The following is a 21,390-nucleotide window of genomic DNA, read 5'->3' on the forward strand; positions in this document are numbered from 1 at the left end:
GTTTTCTTTATTTTAAAGCATTGCTCATTAATGCTGAGTTTCGTGTCTGGTGGTAAGGCAGTCGGATTTACAAATTAATTAAGCTGGCATCTTGTTAATCATTTGATTGATAAGAGCAAGAAAGCAATATAAAAAATTGGTAGCATTGGTTAGCGCTTGTGCGGCACAGTTCATGTCATGGGAACCTGTCGTGGGTTCAAATCCAGCTCCAGACTTCCTGTGCGGAGTTTGTATGTTCTCCCCGTGCTTGCGTGGGTTTCCTCCGGGCACTCCGGTTTCCTCCCACGTTCCAAAAACATGCATTTCAGGTGAATTGGCCGGTCCAAATTGTCCCTAGGTGTGAATGAGCGAATGAGTTGTCTGTCCCTGTGTGCCCTGCGATTGGCTGGCAACCAGTTCAAGGTGTCCCCTGCCCACTGCCCGATGATTGCTGGGATGGGCTCCAGCACTCCCGCGACCCTACTGAGGAAAAGCGGTGTAGCTAATGAGATGATATTTATGCAATGGATTTATGGGATTAAGGGGTTAGACAATAAATGAATGTTTGAAATTCACAGATACATTGATTCAGTCACGACACTAAGCTAGTTGATTGTCCATTTTTAAATGTATATGCTCAGTAGTTTTAAATTGTCTGTGAAGTAATACGATATAGTGACGCTCTCGTTTTGGGACTCAGAGGCTGCATGGTCAATTCCCAGCTCATCGTTTTACTCTGAACCTCTAATTGCATGGCTGATGCCGCTATCGGTGTGTATGTGCATGGGTAAGTCAAGCTCTTTGGGAGGTTTTCCGTGATTTAAAAAGCGCTATAGAAATACAGACCATTTACCATAAAACCACATTTGTTCTGTTGACCACAAGATGGCAGCATATTGTAATTTTTCAATTGACTGGAAGCGTGTTTTTAATTTCAGTGCTGAAGATACATTTTCGGAATTGGGAATGAACACGAAAAGGGTATATTTATCACACAAAAATAAACGGATGAACACATAACCCCTCAATCTCTTACGTAGTTTTTTTTCTTCCTGTGCTTATTGGAGTGACAGCTAAAGTTCATTGTGAGAAAAGATTTATTTCCCTAACATGTCATTAAAATTACGAGATCGACAGACGGGTCGGTGCAGCGCCTGCCGTCATTCGGACCCTGTACCGGTCCCTCGTGAGCTGGGCTGAAAGGCAAAGCTCTCGATCTACCGGTCGATCTACATTCCTACCGGCACCATGGTCATGAACGGTGGGTTATGACCGAAAGAACATGATCCCTGATACAAGTGGCTGAAATCAGTTTCCTGCGTAGGGTGTCTGGGTTTTCCCTTAGAGATAAGGTGAGAAGCTCAGTCATCCGGGAGGGACTCTGTGTAGAATCTTTGCTCCTCCACATTGAGCCAGTTGAGGTGGCTCGGGCATCTGATAAGGATACTTCCTGAATGCCTCCCTTGGGAGGCGTTCCGGGCATGTCCCACTGGCAGGAGGCCCCGAGGGCGACACAGGACACGCTGGAGGGACTATGTCTCTAGGCTGGCCTGGGAACGCCTCGGGATCCCGTCAGATGAGCTGGAGACAGTGGCTGGGGATAGGGACGTCTGGGCTTTCCTGTTAAGGCTGCTGCCCCCGCGAACTGACCCCGGATAAACGGAAGACAATGGATGGATGGATGGTCAGTGGAATTATTACAGACAGGTTCAGGGACTGGTAAAAATGAAGTCATTAGGCTTCAGGCCAGTGACTGACAAGTGCTATGACATTAGATGGATGATAGCAAATTCTTTATGTCTAACATTCTTGCAGCCCCACAATAACATTGACCGCACAGTAGGAGTTGAAGTTTGCATTGATTTGGTGGGAAAGGAACATGCAGAACAGCACTTTTTCTTTTTAATGAACAGAAATATTTATTTCATATGATACAAAACAGAAGGGATATGAACATTTATAAATTTAATCTAGTCCGTAACCATATGTCTGATACATGCTCCCATCCCGCTGTAACAAGAGCATTATATACATAGTTAACCTCTTAATTACACTTTGTACAACAGAAAAATATGCAACCCGCATCCACAAATTGAGTTAATTATTGCTATTTTTGTACATGTGCTAATATTTTCTTACAATTATATTCCTGCAAAAACCTACAGGTCATAAAATAGAACCAAACATAGTTTTGTATCCCTCTTTAAATATCACTTTGAAATTAGAAAGAAAACTGTAGATAAATTCAAAGCTGGACATTCAAACAAGAGTCGACATTTTAACAAAGAACCAGGCAGTCATTTGACCAAGTACTGTATTTTCTGGACTATAAGGCGCACCTAAAAGTCCCAAAAATATATACGTGCAATTTATAACCCGGAATACGGTGGATACAATTGGAAATGCATACAGGTGTGTGTTGCTATAAAGGTTTTACGGTGCACTTGAGTACACCGAAAAATTTTAATTGTACACTTTTTTAGTTTAAAAAAAATATATTTTTAATTGTGCACTTCAGTATTTGCTAATCATCACTGGCCCACATCACAATACATTGTATGCAACAGAATTTGAACCCAGGTCGTGGCGGCGAGAGTGCCAAGACTTTATCAGTAGACCACCAGTGGTACAAATTACATACGAAAAGGTAGAGCTTATCCCACGCGTGTCAATCATATGGTGAAAGACAAAAACAGAAAACAACGTATTTCAACAAAATACTGTACAAGCTTTTTTGCGTACGTATACATAATAAACGAAAAGGGTTATTGATGCACATGCGAAGAGACTGTTTAACGGATCAAATTACACGATGCAAATTTGTGAGTAAAACCAGTAAAAACAAGCGCTTACGCCTTTTCTATGTCATCTGTGAACCATTGGTGGTCTAGTGGTAAAGTATCGACACCCCGACTGCCGTGATTCAGGTTTGATTCTCGTAGCAAACAATGTTTTGAGATTGTAATCAGCAACTAATTATACACTGTAGGTATAAAGAGCCCAAAGGTTAAACACTGTAGATCTTTGTTTGGACTCAATCTCATACACCCATAGTCCGAGACAAGTCTTATAGACATATTATATTTAGGGATGCGCCTTATAATGCTAGGAATACAGTAACTGATGACAACTTTGAGAGAGAAAAAAGATCAGTTGAAAATCCCATAGTGGGGCCTACCTTCATAATTTTTTTCGTATGGGCAAAATATTTTTCTTTTTTTACGGTTATTCGTAAAATACGAATTCTTAAATAATAACAAATACCAAAAGCTTGTTGAACTTTTTAAATACTTTCAAAAACGGTAAAACTATCCAAAGGTTAAGAACACAGTAAAAGCAAACATGGGAGTCCCGCAGAAATGAAATGTGGTGTCGGCAGCAGCATGGGGGGGAAGCCTCAGATGTCACAGTGAAGTCCAGTTAAGATTTCCGAAAGGTTTGGTCGCGCCCACTGTTTGTTCCTTACTTCCTTCATGTGTATGTTTTGACAGAGGCTAGAGCTTGTGCTGACAAAAGAAAGAACCTGTTAGGTCGAACTTGACGGGAAGCCTTTCAAAAGCTTCACAGTTGCGACAAAAGGACAAACATCATCCGGGGACGTGCAAACAAAATGGGACAGGACAAAAGAAGAGAGGTGATGAAGGCCCTTACTGGTGCTACTACACACACATGAAGTGAGAGCCGTCAGCGAGCTGAGGCGGGGGGTTAGGAGATGGCGGGAGGGTTGGGGAAGATGGCGGCGGGCTTTTCACTGCAACAAAACACAGCAATCTGTTCAACGGCGACACAACACACGCAAAAAAACCCCCCGAAATAAAAGGACACAGGGTACGATAGCTTCAGGCTAAAATGATTGACACGTACCATGTTCAATTCTACTCTACAGAAGAAGGCAAAGGTATGTCTACATACTAGTGATTAAATAGTTCACAAAAGTAACAAAAGCATTGAGATACTATGAGGAGTACATTACAAGTTGTCCCAAATCTGGTTCAGAATTAGCCCACTTAGTATTTTAAATAAACACATAGAAAGCATTTCAAGTGATGTGCTAGCAGTGTTTCCCATACCATAGGAAGATTCTGGCGGGGCCCCGGAGTTTAACTGGTTCTGCCAAAGTCTCATAAACTTGTAATTAGAAGAATATTATAGTATTTTTGAATACATATAAATGTAAGGTTAATCAAAATCACTTTTAGATTTCTCATTATATAAATGATCACAAACGACATTGTGTGTATTTGTTCCGTGACATTTCCTAGTGTCGTGTTTTCTCCAAGTTGAACATTTTTCACCTCTCGGTGAACAGAAAAAAGGTTAAGTGTCTAGAGTTCCTCACAAAAAACTCACTCAGCGCCTTGGCGCACTGTCCAAATTTTCAACAGACCATAAAAATGTGGCGCTGCCATTACAAGCGATTAGAAATTTTAGCTCAGCGTAGAAAAAACGCAAACTGTAACTCTTAAGTTGCACGTCTCAATAACCGTCCGTAAACCATCAAAAAACAACTAGCATACTGTCAAAGCAGCAAAGATGAAAAGCAGTTTTTGATCATTAAAAATTGTGTACAGTGTAAAGGAATTTTTGTACGGGAATTTCTTTTTTTAAAACAAGACTTGTTTTTTTTTGTTAGACCAAACTCGTCTTGACCTTTTCGGCTCTAATCCGGATCGTCTGGGTGGTTGCTAGCAGACGACAACGTTATCGTAGATCGATGTTATTGTTGACGTATTCTACATAGTCTGTCTTGCTGTGAGTAAATAGGTGCCACATTGTGTTTGTAAGGTTTAATATTGTCTAATACTAGGACTTGCATTCATTAACAAGGGGAGCGATTGGCTGAGGTTGATAGGCATAAGTACTTAACACTGGTATTAACAAAATTACCCACATGAGTGTTACATTCAATTGCAATTAAAACTTATACAAGTGATTTCTCCCGTTTACTCTCCGATTTACCTTAAAATAGTACAGCTTTGGCATCTAAAAACACTGCTTATTTTTAGTTTAGTTAGACTACAGGCATATTTTTTGCATCACATTTCGGTCTCGTTTACCATGCTCTATAGGCATGACTTGTATGTTGTGTCATTGCCTTTCATAACTAGTGTATTTATGGTTAAATAGTTTACAAGAGAACAAAATAATTATAGACTAGCTACTTAATTTTCTCTAAAAATGAACCAGATTGATGTGTTTGAATTTAAAATGCAAATAATGACTATACTGTACACACAACAGGGTCTCACAAAATGCTATGGGAAACACTGGCTTGAATGTGAACTGTCTCACTTCACATTTTCTCCTATCCTAAAAACCATTAGGTGTCTCAATGCTTTTGTCTGAACACTGCCATAGGCATTGACAGTCAACCGATGACACAATGTGGTTATTTGACCATGAAGACTTCAGACACACTGAATGGGCTTCTTATATTGGGTACTAACATGTGGGTTGTCAACTTTAAGAACAAATAAATTGTGTGTTCAAGCTTTAACTGTTTATTTGTACATTCAACATTTTGCTTCCCATCTGTGAGATCCTTTTTATTTGCCTACTAGTACAAATAGAAGCCATAAACTGGACCACAGCTTAGAAAACACTAGTGACAGATGTCCAATTTTACTCAAACACTTTCAAGTGGGCAGCTAGGATGTCATGAAGAAAGAAGCCACAGTCGTGCTGAACTGAAGTGTTCATTCAAGTTGAGCCAGCAAAGTGTACGTCTTTATCGAAATGGAAAAGTAGTTTTCATGCGACATTCAAAACTATATTAGTCTACTTAACAAACACACCCAAACACATCTGTAACAACCTCTCATTGAAATGCGATGTCTACTATTAAGTTCACTCATGAGACACAAATTTACTGTGAGTAGCGATGTCCTATGACAAACTCTAAATTCAGTTTTGAATAAACAAGTGACATGGAAAAAAATAATACATTTTTCTTTTAATTTACAGCAACAACATTGTTTAACATAGGAAATAAAGTTGAGTGGACAGGTGCTGGAAAAAGTTGAAAGCTTTAGGTTGGGATGTGGCTGCAGTTGGTGGAATAGAGTATGAGGTATTGCACAAAGTGAATCAAGGAATCAAGGTTTTGGGTATTCTGGGTAGAGTAAAGAGTAACAAGAGTATGAGTATGGATGTAAAGAGAGGACTGTATGAGAGTGTAATTGTGCTGACTGTGTTGTATGGTACAGAGACTTGGAGCCTGAACGCAGATTTGAGAAGGAAATCAAATGTTTTGAGATGAAATGTTTAAGGAGTATGTTAGGAGTGACAAGATTGGATGGATTGAGAAATGAAATTGTGAGAGACAGAACTGGAGCAGTAGTGGAACTGAGCAAGCGTGTTGATAAGAGAATACTCGGTTGGTTTGGACACATGGAGAGGATGGATGAGGAGCGAATGTTGAAGAGGATCTACAGAGCAGAAGTAAATGGAAGGAGACCAAGAGGAACGCAGCGATTGACGTGGATGGATGGTGCTATGAGTGTACTGAAGGTCTAAATGTAGTGGAAGCTAGAGATCTTGTTGGTGGTAGGAATGACTGGAGAGATGTTGTAAAAGGATAGTGGGATGTTTAGACACATTCTAAGGGATGGGCAGGGCACATGTATGATGCGGCAGGGGTAAACCAGTGAAAGCTGTTGAACAGAAAATTGTGTTGTGTCACCTTGCCCTGACTGACATGGCCGCTTTCTTGTGTCCCGTTTCATCTGGAGGGACGAAAGCATGACCAACTTGGGTGCTAAGGTGCTTAACTTGTTTGGGTGTTTGGGCATTTGTGTTGACCACGGTCATTTTTTGTGTGTTTTTAGCTACTTTTTCCTTTATTCTTTCTTTTTTGTTTTTGTGCACATGTTTGTCTTGCTGTCGGTCACACCTCTCGAGGGTTATGACTAGGGTAGATAGATAGCATTGTTTAAATTACAAAAGGACCTGTTATGCAACAATACACTTACATAAAATACCGGTATGACCACTATAATATTCATTATACCTGATACACTTGCATGAAAATTTAATTTTGTGTATGGTGAGTGAACTATTTTTTTCTACAAAATGCTAATAAGGCAAAAAAAACATTGCAAGGGGGGGAAAATATCCTGCTCAAAGTACAGTTGAACCCTCTCCATCAAATGAGTCCACTCCAGTCAGGAAATTATTACAATGCAATATAGAAATTTCCAATTTAGTAGGCAACATATCTTTCTGAATACATAAACAATTATGGCCAAAGATGCACTTAATTAATTAAATAAATTTTTAATTGGCATGAAATAAAAAATGACAGAATATTGTGAGGATAATGAGTGTACAAAATTACATTCAGATGCTTCATCTTGTGCTTCTTTTAACATTTTCAATGTTAAAAGAATAGGATATCACTCCCCAGTGGTCATCATTTGATTTGTATCAAAATACTTAGTTAAAGCAAATGTTTTTGTCAAAATACCGTAACAATATCATTTTTATGTGACCATTTAAGTTGCAAAAATGTTGTAATAATCAACATCTAAACTATCTAAAATGGTCACAATGGGTAAACCTGCAAGACATTTGCCAATCGAATTCAGACTCCCATGTCTTGCACACAGTATGTGCCTGGAGTACAATTGCAGTTGTTTAAAAAATATTTCTCTTTTAAGAGAGTAAGCGTGTTCAGTTTTATTTTGGCAGTAACAATTCTGAATGCAGGTACATAGAAGCTTTAAACTAAAACTGGCCATTAAATACAATGCAAATACAGAGGCAGATAGAGTCCAAAATCATTGATGGAGGGGGGTTTACTGTTTTGTTATAAAATATTTCAGAACCCATGCAAACAATCCGAGGATGTTAGTTAAAAAAAAATCCTCATTATTTTCTTTATTTGGCAGCCTACCTGCAACCAGCTTGCTACGTTTAGAGGCCTCTGCTGCCAGCTCGAAAGAAATATTAATCATTTTCTCTTTCTCCTGGATGGAAATCTCCTCTTCGGTCTCCACTGGGCTTAACGCTGCAGTAGGCATCGCGTTCTGCATGCTAATCAACAGCAACAGCATTAATGCAGATTTTCAAAGAAACATTGGGGTGACTACTACTTCACGGAATTATATGTTAAGGTTTAAGATTAGTTTCCGGGGACAAATCTGCGTTCATACCTGTTTTTGGCGATTAAAGCTTTGATTCGGTCAACTTTCCTCTGCTTGTCAGCCTCCTGCTCAGGGCTAAGTGTCTCCTCTGGATCAGACTCCACATAGCGTTCAGGGATAAGCACTTTGTCAGGCACAGACAGCTACAACAAACAGCGAGACAGAGAAACACATCATGTCTGTCAATAATTTCCGAGCAGTTTTGGCAGATATATAAAAAAAAAAAATCTGCAACAGTGACTTAGCCTTACTTCCCGATCCAAATTGAAGCGGTCTGAGTTTGAGGCTTCTTTGAGACGTGCAATTTCCTCAGCCGGCGTCTCCTGCTCCCTCACCACCTCCTGCTGCCGGAGGGAGGCCTCAAGCTCTAGAATGTCTGTGCTCATCACCTCTCCTCGACGCCTCACTTGAGACTGCAAAATATTGAGGAAAGAAAAGACCGGATGAATGGGTCCGGAATCGATTTTCTGATTTACAGCATCCCTTGGTGTGTAGTAGTACCTGCACATTTCGTGAACGGTTGTCTTTAGTGTAGGAATTGCTGCGGGCAATTGCATTTTCCTCTGTGTTGCCCCGTATGCGAGCACCTTTCTTCTTCTCTTTGAGGGCGCCCTGCTGGTGGCGGCGAATCCTCTCCAACTGCTCCTCAACACTCATTCTGGGTCGCCCGCTCTCTAGCTGATTCTCCATGGCGCTGTGTGGACGCTCCTGTTTGACACACAATACAACTGTGGGCATGTAGTACCATATTTTCTGCACTATGAGGCACACTCCATAAAGGAATATTTTGTGATTTTTATTTCCAATAAAGGGCAAACCCTACTATAAGGCAGATGGTATTAAACCTACTGTAAGAGTTAAGGTTGCACAAATAAATAAAATAAGTGACATACATTTCAACTGATCATTTGCATTTATCAATGATTCCAATGGCATAGAGTTGCATTATATTGTATGCAATTGAACCTCGATCAAGGCGCAGAGTGGAGTGTGCTGGACCCTAGCCACTAGATCACTAGGGATACAGAAGGCACTTAAATAGGCATTAGATTTTATCTCCTCATCACCCTCTTTTTAGTCACGGTACTGAACTATGGTTGTTATAATTGGGGAAAGCTGCGAGAGTATTGTAAAGTATTGAAAGAATATTGACTCGCATAAAGCGAACAAGATTCTGAACTGAACGACGAAAAAAGCATTGTGGGAAGTAACTTTTTTTTTTTGTGAACTGAATAAAGAGAATGGCATTGTTGGAAGTACTTTGGTCATTCTGAATGTTAAAATACTTACTTTTAGCTGTGAAAAAAGTGAAGCAACATTCTCTCGCTTCTAACATATCTGGCACTGTGACTAAAATAGTCTGACAATGAGATAAGACATATTGCCTTTTCTTGTGTCATATGTATCCTTAGTGGGTGCTGGAGCCCATCCCAGCTGTGCTCCAAAAGGCTGCAGATACCATACAATCTGCGAGCCCAGGACGCTGCCATAAAGAAGAATCGTCTGCGCCCACCCGGAGGGGGGAACCGGAGCTACACTGTGGGGTCCCGCCAGCAACGACCTGGTTGTGGAAAGTAGAAGTAAGAAGGGAGAGGACCCACACAGAGGACTGGAGGATGCTGCTTGGGAGGGTGGGATGGCAGACCTATGCCCTTGCACAATAGTATTGCCCTTAACACGTTGGTTAACTACTGTTAAAAGATAATAACTCTGAAATTGTTCAATTGATGTTGAAAATGTCAGGAAAAAATGTTAAAATGTCATATTGTCACGTCATATTGTCAGATATAACACAATTGTGAATATGCTTGTTGGATGTTGAGATTGTCATGTTTGTTTGCTGCTGTTGGTGTCGGTGGATTTGTTCAGACCAAAAAACAATCGATTTTGGCCTGGACGGATCTATTGAAACTAACAAAGATGTTATATAACGAAATTGTGAATATGCTTGATTGCTGTTAAGATTGTCGAGAAGGGTTGTTCAAACCTCACATTGTTTGTTTGCTGTTATTAGTGTCAATAAATTTGTTCAAACCGGACGGATCTATTGACACTAAGAAAGATGTTACATAACGAAATTATGAATATGCTTGATTGCTGTTAAGATTGTCTAGAAGGGTTGTTAGAACCTCACATTGTTTGTTTGCTGTTATTAGTGTCAATAAATTTGTTCAAACCAAAAAAATCTTCAGGCAGTGGGCAGGGGACAACCTGAACTGGTTGCCAGCCAGTCGCAGGGCACACAGAAACAGACAACTCAATCGCTTATTCACACCTAGGGACAATTGAGACCGGCCAATTAACCTGACAGGAACAATTCCCATTATAGTCAATGTTATGCAATTGTGTCCCAGGTAGTTTGGTGATTAGGATGCTGTACTCTTACCATTGCTATCCGGTTTGATCCTGTTAACAATGGAATTCGGTCGACTGATCAACAGTTCCACAAATATGGAAGCGTATTTCCAATTTTGTCCACATACAAGGTGCACCAAATTTATAAGGCGCTTATTTATTTATATTTTGGTGCACCTGATAGACTGGAAACATTTTATTTTTTATGAGTGAGAAACAGTTTGGAGTAAAAAAGATCATTTGGCTTAAATACTTTGTCAAGACATGGCCATCCATATGATGAGGCGGTCACTCAATACTTTTGTGCACATAACCCAGTTCCTGAGAATGTAGTTCAGGTTAAAAAAAAATAGCCACAGTAATGGTCTTCAATATTCACTCATGCGAAAGTGAATGAGTGCTTTGGAAGCAAACCTAAATGAATAGCTGTTACGGCACTGGCACGCTTCTTCTGGGAAAGGCGTGAGCACTCACACAGACCAGTGGGCCATTTAATACTCCAGCTTTAAAGGCAGACAATGTGAAGTCAGTTACTCTATGCTCAGCGCAATGCTAGTGAGAGCCACTAAATCTGGATTCTATCCAATGCTCAGGGATGCCGCGGCTACTGTCCAAGGGGCCGGTACGCGAAGGCCTGAGTTAAACTCTGTCACAAAGTCTCTTAATAGGGTGTGTTATAGTTAACTAGCACAAAACCCTGACGGTAGGTAGCAGAAAATTTAACACAAGCTATTTTTATGTTTAACCCCCACAGATGTTTACAAATTAACTGGGCAAGGAAAAAAGGACACACCCAACCTTGTGGGACGCTAAATAACACAGTTGGTCTACTAGACAGTTTGCGTGGATGGAAACTGAATAAACTGAGCTTCTCATTAAATTGACAAGAGGCTGTTTTTGAATGGGCTGGTCACACACAGACCATGAGGTGAGTGCCCTACTTGTCACGCACAAGCTTTAAACCTTCAATGGCCAATAAAGGCAATTGGAGGCTATTACAAATCAATAAGTAGGCCCACGTTAAGGGAAAAGACTAATCAACTGAGCCAAAATGACCCAAATATATTTGCTATTGGTTGCTTTGGCAAATACAAAACATGAATAGGCAATTGACACTGGTTCCTTTTTGAAGAATTTACCGTTTTGGAGTCAGGTTTTTTACTCTTCCTTAGGGTAACATATGAGTTGATGGAAGATGAATCAGTCACTGGTGATTTGGTTCTCGGTGGAACAATGCCAACTGGGTAGGACAGCCCTGGTAGCCAAAAGATACAAATAAAGTGAGGCAAACATCCATTGTTTCAGTACTGCAGTATGAACTCTTATTAACAAAACACAAAGATATCAGAGAGAACAAAAGCCTTCACGCAACTGATTATATAGAAAAATCATAGATTATATAGAAAATTGTAAATAATTCAGTTATATTTGGTTGCTATGTGGTGTACTAAGTCCAAATGCAAAAGAAAATCCTACAGTATCCCTGGTAATGCATCTTAGCTGTGCCTGACGCTGTTTATGATTAGAAAGGCTAACTTTCCTTAAGTCCAAGTTCTGCTCATATTAAAGAAAGACACTCCTAAGAAATGCCAGTCAGACAAAATTGTCATTTTAGTCCCTTCTACAGTATTTATTATGTCAGCTGGGCCATCTACCTTTGTTTGCAGAATTCTCAGATGGGTTTTCAGTCCTGTCCTCACCGTTACTCTCATCCACTTCGGTGACTGTTGTGAGCTCTGGTTCACTCTTGTAAAGGCGATAGTCTGGACCCTGTCAATGAATTAACAGCTGTGTCAACACATATTAAGAATTCAGAGGCTTTGTCCAAATCAGTAAAAGCTTCTAAAGCAAAAAGGAAAATACTATTTTTTTCTTCTATGGAATGGCTTCCAGGAGCAGGGCCGAACTGAAATATTTCATGCTTTGAGTTGGGACAATCTTTATATCAGTTTTGCAAAAAACAGGAAGCAATTCCATGTCTTGTCTAACGAACACAACTTTGTGTAAAGCAGCCTGCAGACACATTCAACAAAGGATGGCTTGCAACCCAAAATATGGCAACAAAATATGTCAGGCATGATACTTCGACTTAAGAATATATATAAAACTTGGGAATAATGGGATTCTGTCAAAAATATATTTCAAAAACGTACGACTCCAAATTAAACTTGAAACAAAAATCCAAAAGGCAGCAGGCAAAGTCAGCGGGTCAGCAGGCTTACGCTGTGAGCGCCATTCATCTGATTGGTCTTCCTGTCCTCCGTTCTGTGGAGGGATGCTGAGCGAACTCCAGCATGAGGAGGGATTGCAGGGGGGTTGGGCTCATATGACTGGGGCAAAGGTGGCCGTGGGGGTATTGAGTCCTCGTCCTAGGGGATTATAAAAGGCATGACTGGAAGCAAGGTGACACAGGATGCCGCCGTGCACAGTCTGGGGGAGATTTATCTCGTCCAGGCTCCTCTATTTAACTAACTAAAACTAGCTTGTGGAGAAGAAAAAGGATCAATGATTTGTTAATTGTATTATTATTAATCATTCATAATTGAAAGAGTTGCACTGATTGCCCCACTGATGATTTGGGCATACAGTATAGCATTCAAGTAAACATTTTTGTCGTCTTGGGACCAAGAGGTCGCATTCTCGATTCCCGGCTCCACTGAGAAATTAGTCGACAAGTAAGTAGGCGCCTTGCATGGAGGACGCCGCTATAAGTGTGTGTGTGTGAATAGGTACGTGTGAAATACATTGAAAAGAGCTTTGAAAAGTTTTCAGTGACTTGAAAAGCGCTAAATAAGTTCAGTCATTAACTATTTACACCATCCATTTTTGTATAATTAATATGACACGGAGGGACCATTGTAAAATGACTACACTAAATGATTATACCAGTAGATAGGCAGCTCTGTTATTTATTGGTGGCTTACCTCCGTTTTTTGCATGCTGAAGTTGGGCCCGTACAAGCCCATTAAGCCATCAGCGTTTCTCTGTTCTTTATGCCTGTTGAGGACTTCCATTACATCTTGAATCCGCCACAGTTCTTTTTGGATGCAAACATGCTGTTGGCTCGGAGGTTCAGACTATGAAAACAGTGAGAAAACATTAGGCCAAAAAGTGAATTTGGGAGAAAGGTTATAAATTGACAAAAAAGTGCATGAGGTTGATTTTTTTTTTGTCATTTTGTCCTTTGACACTGTGCCTAATATAATGCTGGAGGCTCCCCTTCCGTCCAATTTTTTAATTAGCAAATCAACCTAGACAGGTTGAGCCAAGAATAAACATGATGAGGGAAAAGAAAAGAGAGCAGCACTCTGCGCCTTTATGTTAGGTGTGTAATAAATAATATCAGCCATGACTAACCGACAATTATTTTGAAAAATAATGTCGAGGGATTTCAGATATCTTATTGTCCGCACTATAAGGCGCACCAGATGATAGGGTCCCCCCCCCAAAAATAGTCTTTTGTCAGATATTTTTCATATATATGGTGCATGGAATTAAAACCACAGCAAGATCTACCGTACGTATTTGTTTCACATCATTATTATACATTTATGATATATATTAGTGCAATCATTAATTAGAAGAAAAAAAGAAAAAGGAAAAGAAAAAAGAGAAAAAGAAAAAAGAAGTAAAACTCAAGAAAAACAGGAAAATAAAATGAGAAAATAAATAAGAGAAAAAGGAATAATAAACTTTTTCCTTTTTTGATTACTTTATTTTTGTTTTCTTTATTTTTCTCCATTTTCTTTTTAGCTTTATTTTCCCTTCTTTTTAATTACAATTTTCTTTTTATACCTCTTTTTCTTATTTCTTTTTCTCTTTTTTAATATATATTTGGAGGAAAATCAATGTCCGTTCTTTTTTTCTTTCTTTATAAAAGGCTAGGTAAAAATTGGAAAAAAAACTTTTTTTTGCACACTTTTAGTCTCCATGGTTTGTAGTCTTTCTTGGACTGATATTTGGTTACACAACACATCACAGCGAATTCTAGTGGACAAATATATAAGACACTGTCCCTTAAAGAAGAGCGGAATGTTTCTATCAGCGCTGTTTTTGTGGAAAAACCCATCTTAGCACAAACTCAGACAGACCCTAGCTTCAGCAGCCCCCAACTCAATTGCGTTTGAGAACCCTGATTTACATCGTTCAGGACTGAATTTATTTCTCCTCCATTCTCCAACATTCGTTTCCAGCACTGTGAGAAAAAGCAGTGTAATAATGAGATAAAATATGCTACCTTTTCGTACGTGATTTGTTTGAAGGGTTTAACTGTCAGCGCTCTCACCGACGCAACCCGGGTTTGATTCAAGTTACACAATATGCTTTGTGATTATTGTCAACAATGTTTATTGATTGATCAATTATTGCACAAATATGGGAGTGTAAAACCTCATATAGTAGTGCACACGTATAAATACAGCATGCATTTCCAATCTTATTCACTGTATACGTTTTAAGGCGCATTTCAAATTGCTGGCCAATTTGGAATTTCAAATTGTGCCTTATAATCCAGAAAAAAAAACTGTATAATTATCTTACCTGTGGACTTCCAAGTGCTTCTAACTGCTCCAGCAGGTTGCTTTTTGCCATAAATACAGCCCCTTCTAGGTGATCATACTCGCGCCATGACCGCTCCAACTCCTTGTCAGGAGAAGAAAAAAAATATCAGGCAAACCAAGAAAACCACATCTGAAAGGATTTGGGATGGCACGGATGATCTTACAGTTGTGACCCGGGACAGCTCCCTGCAGGTGCTGAGCAAGCCGCTCTGCAGTAAGTCTCTCTGTTGGATGATGCTCTGCATCTCAGATGAGTTGTCTGAGCCCAATTCGATTTCCTGGCTGGCTGACAATAAGGCGGTCTCCAGAGTATGCTGTAGGAAGACACAGTTCCTCCATTAAATCATTTGCTGTATTGATGAGAAAACGTTTTAATCAGTACACAACCACTCTGGCATTTCCTTTGATATTTGAAAATACATTGATTTTCTTAGATGTCATAAATGTGGACCAAGGTGGACACATTGCTTAAGTGCTCATGGTCAACGTGATTAATACATATGAATACGGAAGAGCATAACTTCTTTTATTAATCCAACATTGTAAATTGCTGATAATTATTATCTTGTCAGATGCTAAAAAGGACTCATCGCCTGGTTGGGATTTTAGGTAGATTCCAGATGTTGAATTGGTGTTTGGACATGTGAAAGTGCAATCCTTTTTCACACATGTACCAAAGTATTTAACACATTCAGTGCAAACCATTGAAATAGAGGTCAATGTTTCGTTTCCTCTTTAAATAGACGAATATCCGTCCGGTTTCAGTGTGTGACTGAGGCCACAGGAATTAGATGTTAGCAGTCGGATTGATAAAATTTAGGTCTTAGTACATCAAAGTCGCGTTTGTCTTCAAAAGTCGCTTCCCTCAACCTCTCCTTCAAATGGAGTACACAAATTGACATGGGCTTTGCATAAAGTGACGTTTAATTTTTCTTTCAATTTGATTTGTTCAAATAGAAACACCCAAAAATAATTCCACAGCGCTTTATTTCCACTTTCCTGCTCCTCAGACACTTGAAAAAACCCACTAACAGAGCTTCACAAATCTTTCTTTTAGGAGTACAAACGAATATTGTGTCATTCAATGGTGAGTCACCTTCTCTCTGTGCAGCTGTTGAAGTTTGTCCTCATGTGTCCTCACCACTTTACTCTGCTCGCATAATCGGCTGAGTTTTGTCTAATAAGTAAACGACAAAGAAAGGGGCGACCTTCAATGTGTTGCTGATCATATTGTATTGTTAACGAGTAAAAAAAAAAAAGAGCATACATCGATGTCCCCTTCTTCTGGCATGTAGTACTGTTCTCTTGGGTCTTCTGGGCTTAACTGTGGAGCAAAACAGATTCATGCACTGTGTACATATTTTCTGGACTTTTCAATGCAGTATAAATTACCGCATACTACGTTTTCGTTGGTACTAACTTGGTGAACCAAAGATTCAACGTTTTACAACATGTCCAGTGAACTTCATACGAGACAACTTTAGTTTGTAAGATCATATAGCAGACAAAATAGGATGTGAGAGTAATTGCCACAGAACATGCAGACTGTCACATGAAGTGGTGGGTTGCAGTGTAACAAGAGAAGCAAACTGCCCACAGTTTAAGAGATGACAATGTGGCAATCAGCTACATTAGTATGCAATGAATGCCAACTAGTTTGTAACTGTGGTTTTGGCACTATATAGCTATGGTGATCACAACCCAGAATATCTTACAAAGAGGTGATTTTGTGAGACTAACAAAAGCGTTATACATTTTTTTTCCTTTGGAAAGCAGCTTTCAAATTTGACTTTAAGCACCCTGCAAATTATTCATTATACTTCTTTTTCTCCCAAGTCATGTTCTTATTCCCATGACTTTTTAGCATGACAACAGTCAAAGCAAAGAATGGCCTGGCACTGGCGATACAAAACAATACAGGAATACCAGTTTATGTCATAACTTCAATGACTGAGGCAAACACACAAAAAAGACATTTCAAAGTTGCCAATGTAAGAATGAAGCGGAGCAAAGCCTTATGCTGGCCTTACTTGCTGGTAAAGTTGAGGCCTTGGGGCCAAGCTCTCAATCAAAGTGTGAGTCATGATGATTAAAGGGCCATTTTCCTTCATCTAGTCCAACATGAAGAGCAGCACAGTCAGTTTAAAGTACTGCTGTACTTTAAAAACACCAACTAAAATATTTTACTTGCCATGTGTATATTTTGTTACACAAACAAATAAGCATGTTCACAGTTTTAGACATGTTTATCAATAGGAAATTAGGATGGCTGCAGCCCTTACAAAGTCAAGCATATCTAAAAGAAAGACATTCTCTCAAAGCAGAAATGCATCGATAACGTGAAAAAGTATTAAGCTAGCATCCAGCAAATAATTTTCAGGATTTCCAAGTGCACACAGTAGTATTTATCATATTAACTTTGTAACAAGGGTCATGCAACCATGCACCCCACCTGATTGTCCAAATATATTAGAGTCCTTTGGAGATGATGAGACAGAGGATCATTCTAGTAGTGGCAGCAGCAAGAACAAGAAGAAAAATATGGGTACTAAATGAGGGGAATTCTGTATTTTTCTTTCTCTCACACACTGTCAAGAACATTATATTCCATGCACAGATTGCCCCAAAAATAGATGGAGGGGACAGTCAGAGAGAAGGAAGTAGGGTCGCGTTATAGATCTACAGATTACAGTCATTTGATTTTAGTCACTATGACACATGTCGGCTGGATTTAGTTTGTGTCACAGCAGTTTTAACTGGCTGCAACAATTAAGTGAACTGATGGCAGGCCCTAATCCCACACCCCGCTGACCTACAACAGCAAAATCTCCAGTCTGACTTCTTAAAAGGCCATTGGAAATGAGGTAGAGCTTGCCAATGGTTTTAATTATGTCAACTGCTAACAGCTGCATTGAGTCTTTAAGGAAATATATTTACATAATTACCAACTACATGGCTAGGAAAACACATCTGTTAAATTTCAAAGACAAGTAACTGATATTGATGGGTGATGGGTGGAATACACACCACACGATAACTCAAACACCTCCAGGGGAATATCTTTAGGGTACGTTGGGCTGACCTTTGGGTTGTTGCTATCCACGTTGGGTTGTGCAAGATGTGCTAGGGTTTGCTCCCGGACACTGTTAAGTTCTGCCTGCTGCCGACGCAACTTTATCAGAAGCAAAGTAAGTTCCTCAGGCTGAAGAGGAGGGGAGGTTGCAGGACACATACAGCCATTATCAAGCAGGGTCACCATCGTGAGTGAAGGGTAAAGGAGAGAACACATAAGGATAGGAGAAGCTTTATTGATCCCGGATAGTAAGTTTTCATGCAGATCACAACCATGGGATAAGCCAAGAAGTTAGCAGCATGCAGACACCCAACTTTCATCCAAACGTGTTTTGAATTAATAAGAAATGCAGCATGCATTCTAATAGCAGTGACTTTGACATACAATCCTGAGCTGTTTAACAGAGTGGAGTCTGACAACGCTTTTAAATCTCAACTTGCGCAAAGGGACTCTGAAGAATGATTTAAATCTGTGCTGACTTAATCTGAACATTTGCAGAAAAAATAAATCGGTCTCATTTCTAAACCATTGTGGGAGTTGGTTACAAGGTCATCTTGGATAGAATTTCAGTACAGTACAATCAGTCAAGAAACAACAAAACTATAGATTAATAATGCATTTTGATACCTTCATTAGAAACTATCAATGTAAAAATAAAGACTATGTTAATACTTACACTTTTTCCTAGGAGAGACTGTGGGGTGATGTTCTGGACTGGAATTCCTGCAGGCATTGACCTTCTATCAGGCGTATAGCCATACTAAAAAAAAAGAAAAGGGGAACGATATAAGCCTTAATTGTCTCAATTATTTCCCCTCCCTGGTAAGAGTTGTTTGCAAACATACCCACAGTAAAATAATTTGAGTACCATATTTTATGGATAAAAAAGCACGCCCAAAAACCACACAATGTCCAGAAATTTGAACATGCCTCACAATTCGTTGCGCCTTATTTCCTGACAAAATAAGAATTGCTGTAGCATATTCCTGCAAGTATTGATCATTCGATGCAATGGTGGCAATGAATCTTAACCACCGGGCTGCTATGGATGGTTTACGGCTGCGACAAAATGTGATTGAAACCCAGTTGTATGCGATGACATGTTTGTTGTTCTGCGAGTTCTAAAGAAAACAAGTGTTATGAATGAATGGGTGAATTCATGACACACCCATCAATGGTCTGTTTTCTCTCACCTCTGCTTCCCATAATGCCTTTCTCCTCATTTAGTTAAGAATCCCTTGCGCTTCGTAAAGAATTTACGAGTCGGCTGTACCACGGACCTGTTAAATGTCTGAGAATATTCTGGCTGCCCGGCCCAAAAATAATGTCAATAATTTGGCAACTTGACTTAGTATAGAATGTTGATAATGAGATAAGACCTAATGCTTTTTCATGTGTCATCTGTATCCTTGGTGGAATAGTAGATAGGGTTGTACCGTGCACTCCACACTGATATCTGGGATCGATTCCAATGTTATGCAACTGTACACAATCAGTGATATTCTGACTGATCTATCAATGCGCAAGCAAATACGGCACTTTTTAATTTTCTGAGATAACTTAACCTTTACAGTAGTTTGAATTCCATTTGCCTTATTGTTTGGCGCATCTTACATATGAAACAAATGTCACAATTTCTAGGGAGAGTGCCTTATAATTCGGCGCGTTTTATAATGCAGAAAATACAGTCAATTCCTAAAATGCAAGACTGATTCAACGGAACAGCAAATAATTTTAAATCCAGGTTCAGAATTTATTCTTAGTCGAAAGACCCACATGTATTCATATTTAATTAAATGTAATAATTGAAAGGAATCCATGAAATTTAATATTTGTTTGAAGAGTTATTTAATTTTGACCTACCTTAGCGATTTGGTGCCTCTGCCGCCTTTCCATACCCATATCTCTTTGGTAGATGGGAGAAGCAATCTCTGACCGGGCACTGCTCATATTGTAAGACCGAGGCTGAGAGTAACCGCCATACACTGACAGGGAACCATGGGAGGGCGACGGTGGGATTGAGTAGTTTGGTGCCGCGTGCTCTGACAGGTTGACCATGGTTTTGGGGCTCGCCATGTGGCCATAGATGCCTGGCGGCCTGGTGTAGGCCTGCCTTTGTTGCCACTCGTACAGCTGCCACATTGTGTCAGAGCGCACGGAGCGGCGCTTGTCAGCCATAGGTGGACCGAGGGCTTGGTCGTACAGGGACGGCGACATACTGCAGATGCTGTCCCTCTGTGCCATGCTATTTCTGGGCATGCTGCGGTAACCGTCGCCGTACTGAGGCACATGAGGCGTACGATGGTTTGGCATGTTTCTAGGGAGCGTCTGGTAAGATGTGATGCTGTGAAAGAGGAAATGACATGCTTAAACTATGAAAAAAATGAATTCACTTCAAACTTAATGAACATTTTTAGTAAGAATACACAAAAACAAATTGCAATTGTGTATGTAAAGTATTAAAAATAATACTCAAGTAAAAATATGGAACACAAATGTCTCTTATTTGTGGAATAATTTATGGGGTTCATTTAAATTTGAGTCTAAAACCACAATTTGGATGAAGTTACTGCATAAGTGGGTGGGCCCACTAAAACTCAAAACACACGCAGTCTTTTGGAAAAAATGCAGGCTATGCACACCCAAACAAGATTACATCCCATAATCATTTCAAATTGTGTACAGCATATACAGCATATAACACATTTTGTACAGGCATTTTGTTTTAACTTGTTTTTTGTTAGACCACTCTCGTCTTGCCCTTTTCGATTCTAATCCCGATCATCTCGGTTACGGGTAGCAGACGGCATAATCGCAGATTGCTTATGTTGTTGCCGCACACTAGTAAATAGCCTCGATCAGGTGCATATTTGGTAAATAAAATAAACTTGTGTGCATAAATTATTCTTGTTTTCATTCAACACAGTCTGTCTTGAGTGTGGGAGGCACATTGTGTTTATAAGAGTTATTATTGCTTAATTAGGGGAATTGCAATCTAAATCTACACAATATAAATCCAGATTTTGTTGATATTGTTGCGGTACACTACCAAATATTATCCTTGACCAAGCACATATTTGGTAAATTTGAAAAAAACATGTTTAAAAATATTATCTGTTTTTTTCTTTTCAAAGTCTATTTGATGTGAGTAAATGGGTGGCGTGTTGTTTTTGTAAGCTTTATTATAACTTACTAAGGGGAATTTCAATCTAAATCTATACAATATAATTCCAGACCTGTGTGTTTGAAAATGTGAGTGAGTGTGTGTGCTTATAGGCTC

General features: G+C 39.5%; 1 protein-coding gene across 1 annotated transcript in view; it reads right to left on the reverse strand.

The window, feature by feature from the left end:
• Positions 1-1,470: 1,470 nt before the first annotated feature.
• The window catches only part of LOC148362510 (pleckstrin homology domain-containing family A member 5-like), a 37,748-nt gene continuing 17,828 nt past the window's right edge, over positions 1,471-21,390 (reverse strand). The window contains exons 9-27 of the mRNA XM_088340414.1: positions 19,974-20,454; positions 18,787-18,870; positions 18,120-18,239; positions 17,490-17,543; positions 17,068-17,148; positions 16,305-16,361; positions 16,134-16,214; positions 15,202-15,351; positions 15,018-15,119; positions 13,403-13,555; positions 12,701-12,847; positions 12,134-12,248; positions 11,618-11,733; positions 8,625-8,831; positions 8,375-8,536; positions 8,133-8,266; positions 7,874-8,013; positions 3,631-3,730; positions 1,471-3,485 (exon numbers count right to left, since the gene is read on the reverse strand). Coding sequence (XP_088196540.1) covers positions 3,639-3,730; positions 7,874-8,013; positions 8,133-8,266; positions 8,375-8,536; positions 8,625-8,831; positions 11,618-11,733; positions 12,134-12,248; positions 12,701-12,847; positions 13,403-13,555; positions 15,018-15,119; positions 15,202-15,351; positions 16,134-16,214; positions 16,305-16,361; positions 17,068-17,148; positions 17,490-17,543; positions 18,120-18,239; positions 18,787-18,870; positions 19,974-20,454 — 2,476 coding nt within the window. The 3' untranslated portion in view covers positions 1,471-3,485; positions 3,631-3,638. The remainder of the gene's footprint in view (positions 3,486-3,630; positions 3,731-7,873; positions 8,014-8,132; positions 8,267-8,374; positions 8,537-8,624; positions 8,832-11,617; positions 11,734-12,133; positions 12,249-12,700; positions 12,848-13,402; positions 13,556-15,017; positions 15,120-15,201; positions 15,352-16,133; positions 16,215-16,304; positions 16,362-17,067; positions 17,149-17,489; positions 17,544-18,119; positions 18,240-18,786; positions 18,871-19,973; positions 20,455-21,390) is intronic.

The sequence above is a fragment of the Urocampus carinirostris genome, chromosome 7 (genome assembly GCF_059441175.1).
Source record: "Urocampus carinirostris isolate Australia breed hairy pipefish chromosome 7, RoL_Ucar_1.0, whole genome shotgun sequence".
NCBI classification, from domain to species: domain Eukaryota; kingdom Metazoa; phylum Chordata; class Actinopteri; order Syngnathiformes; family Syngnathidae; genus Urocampus; species Urocampus carinirostris.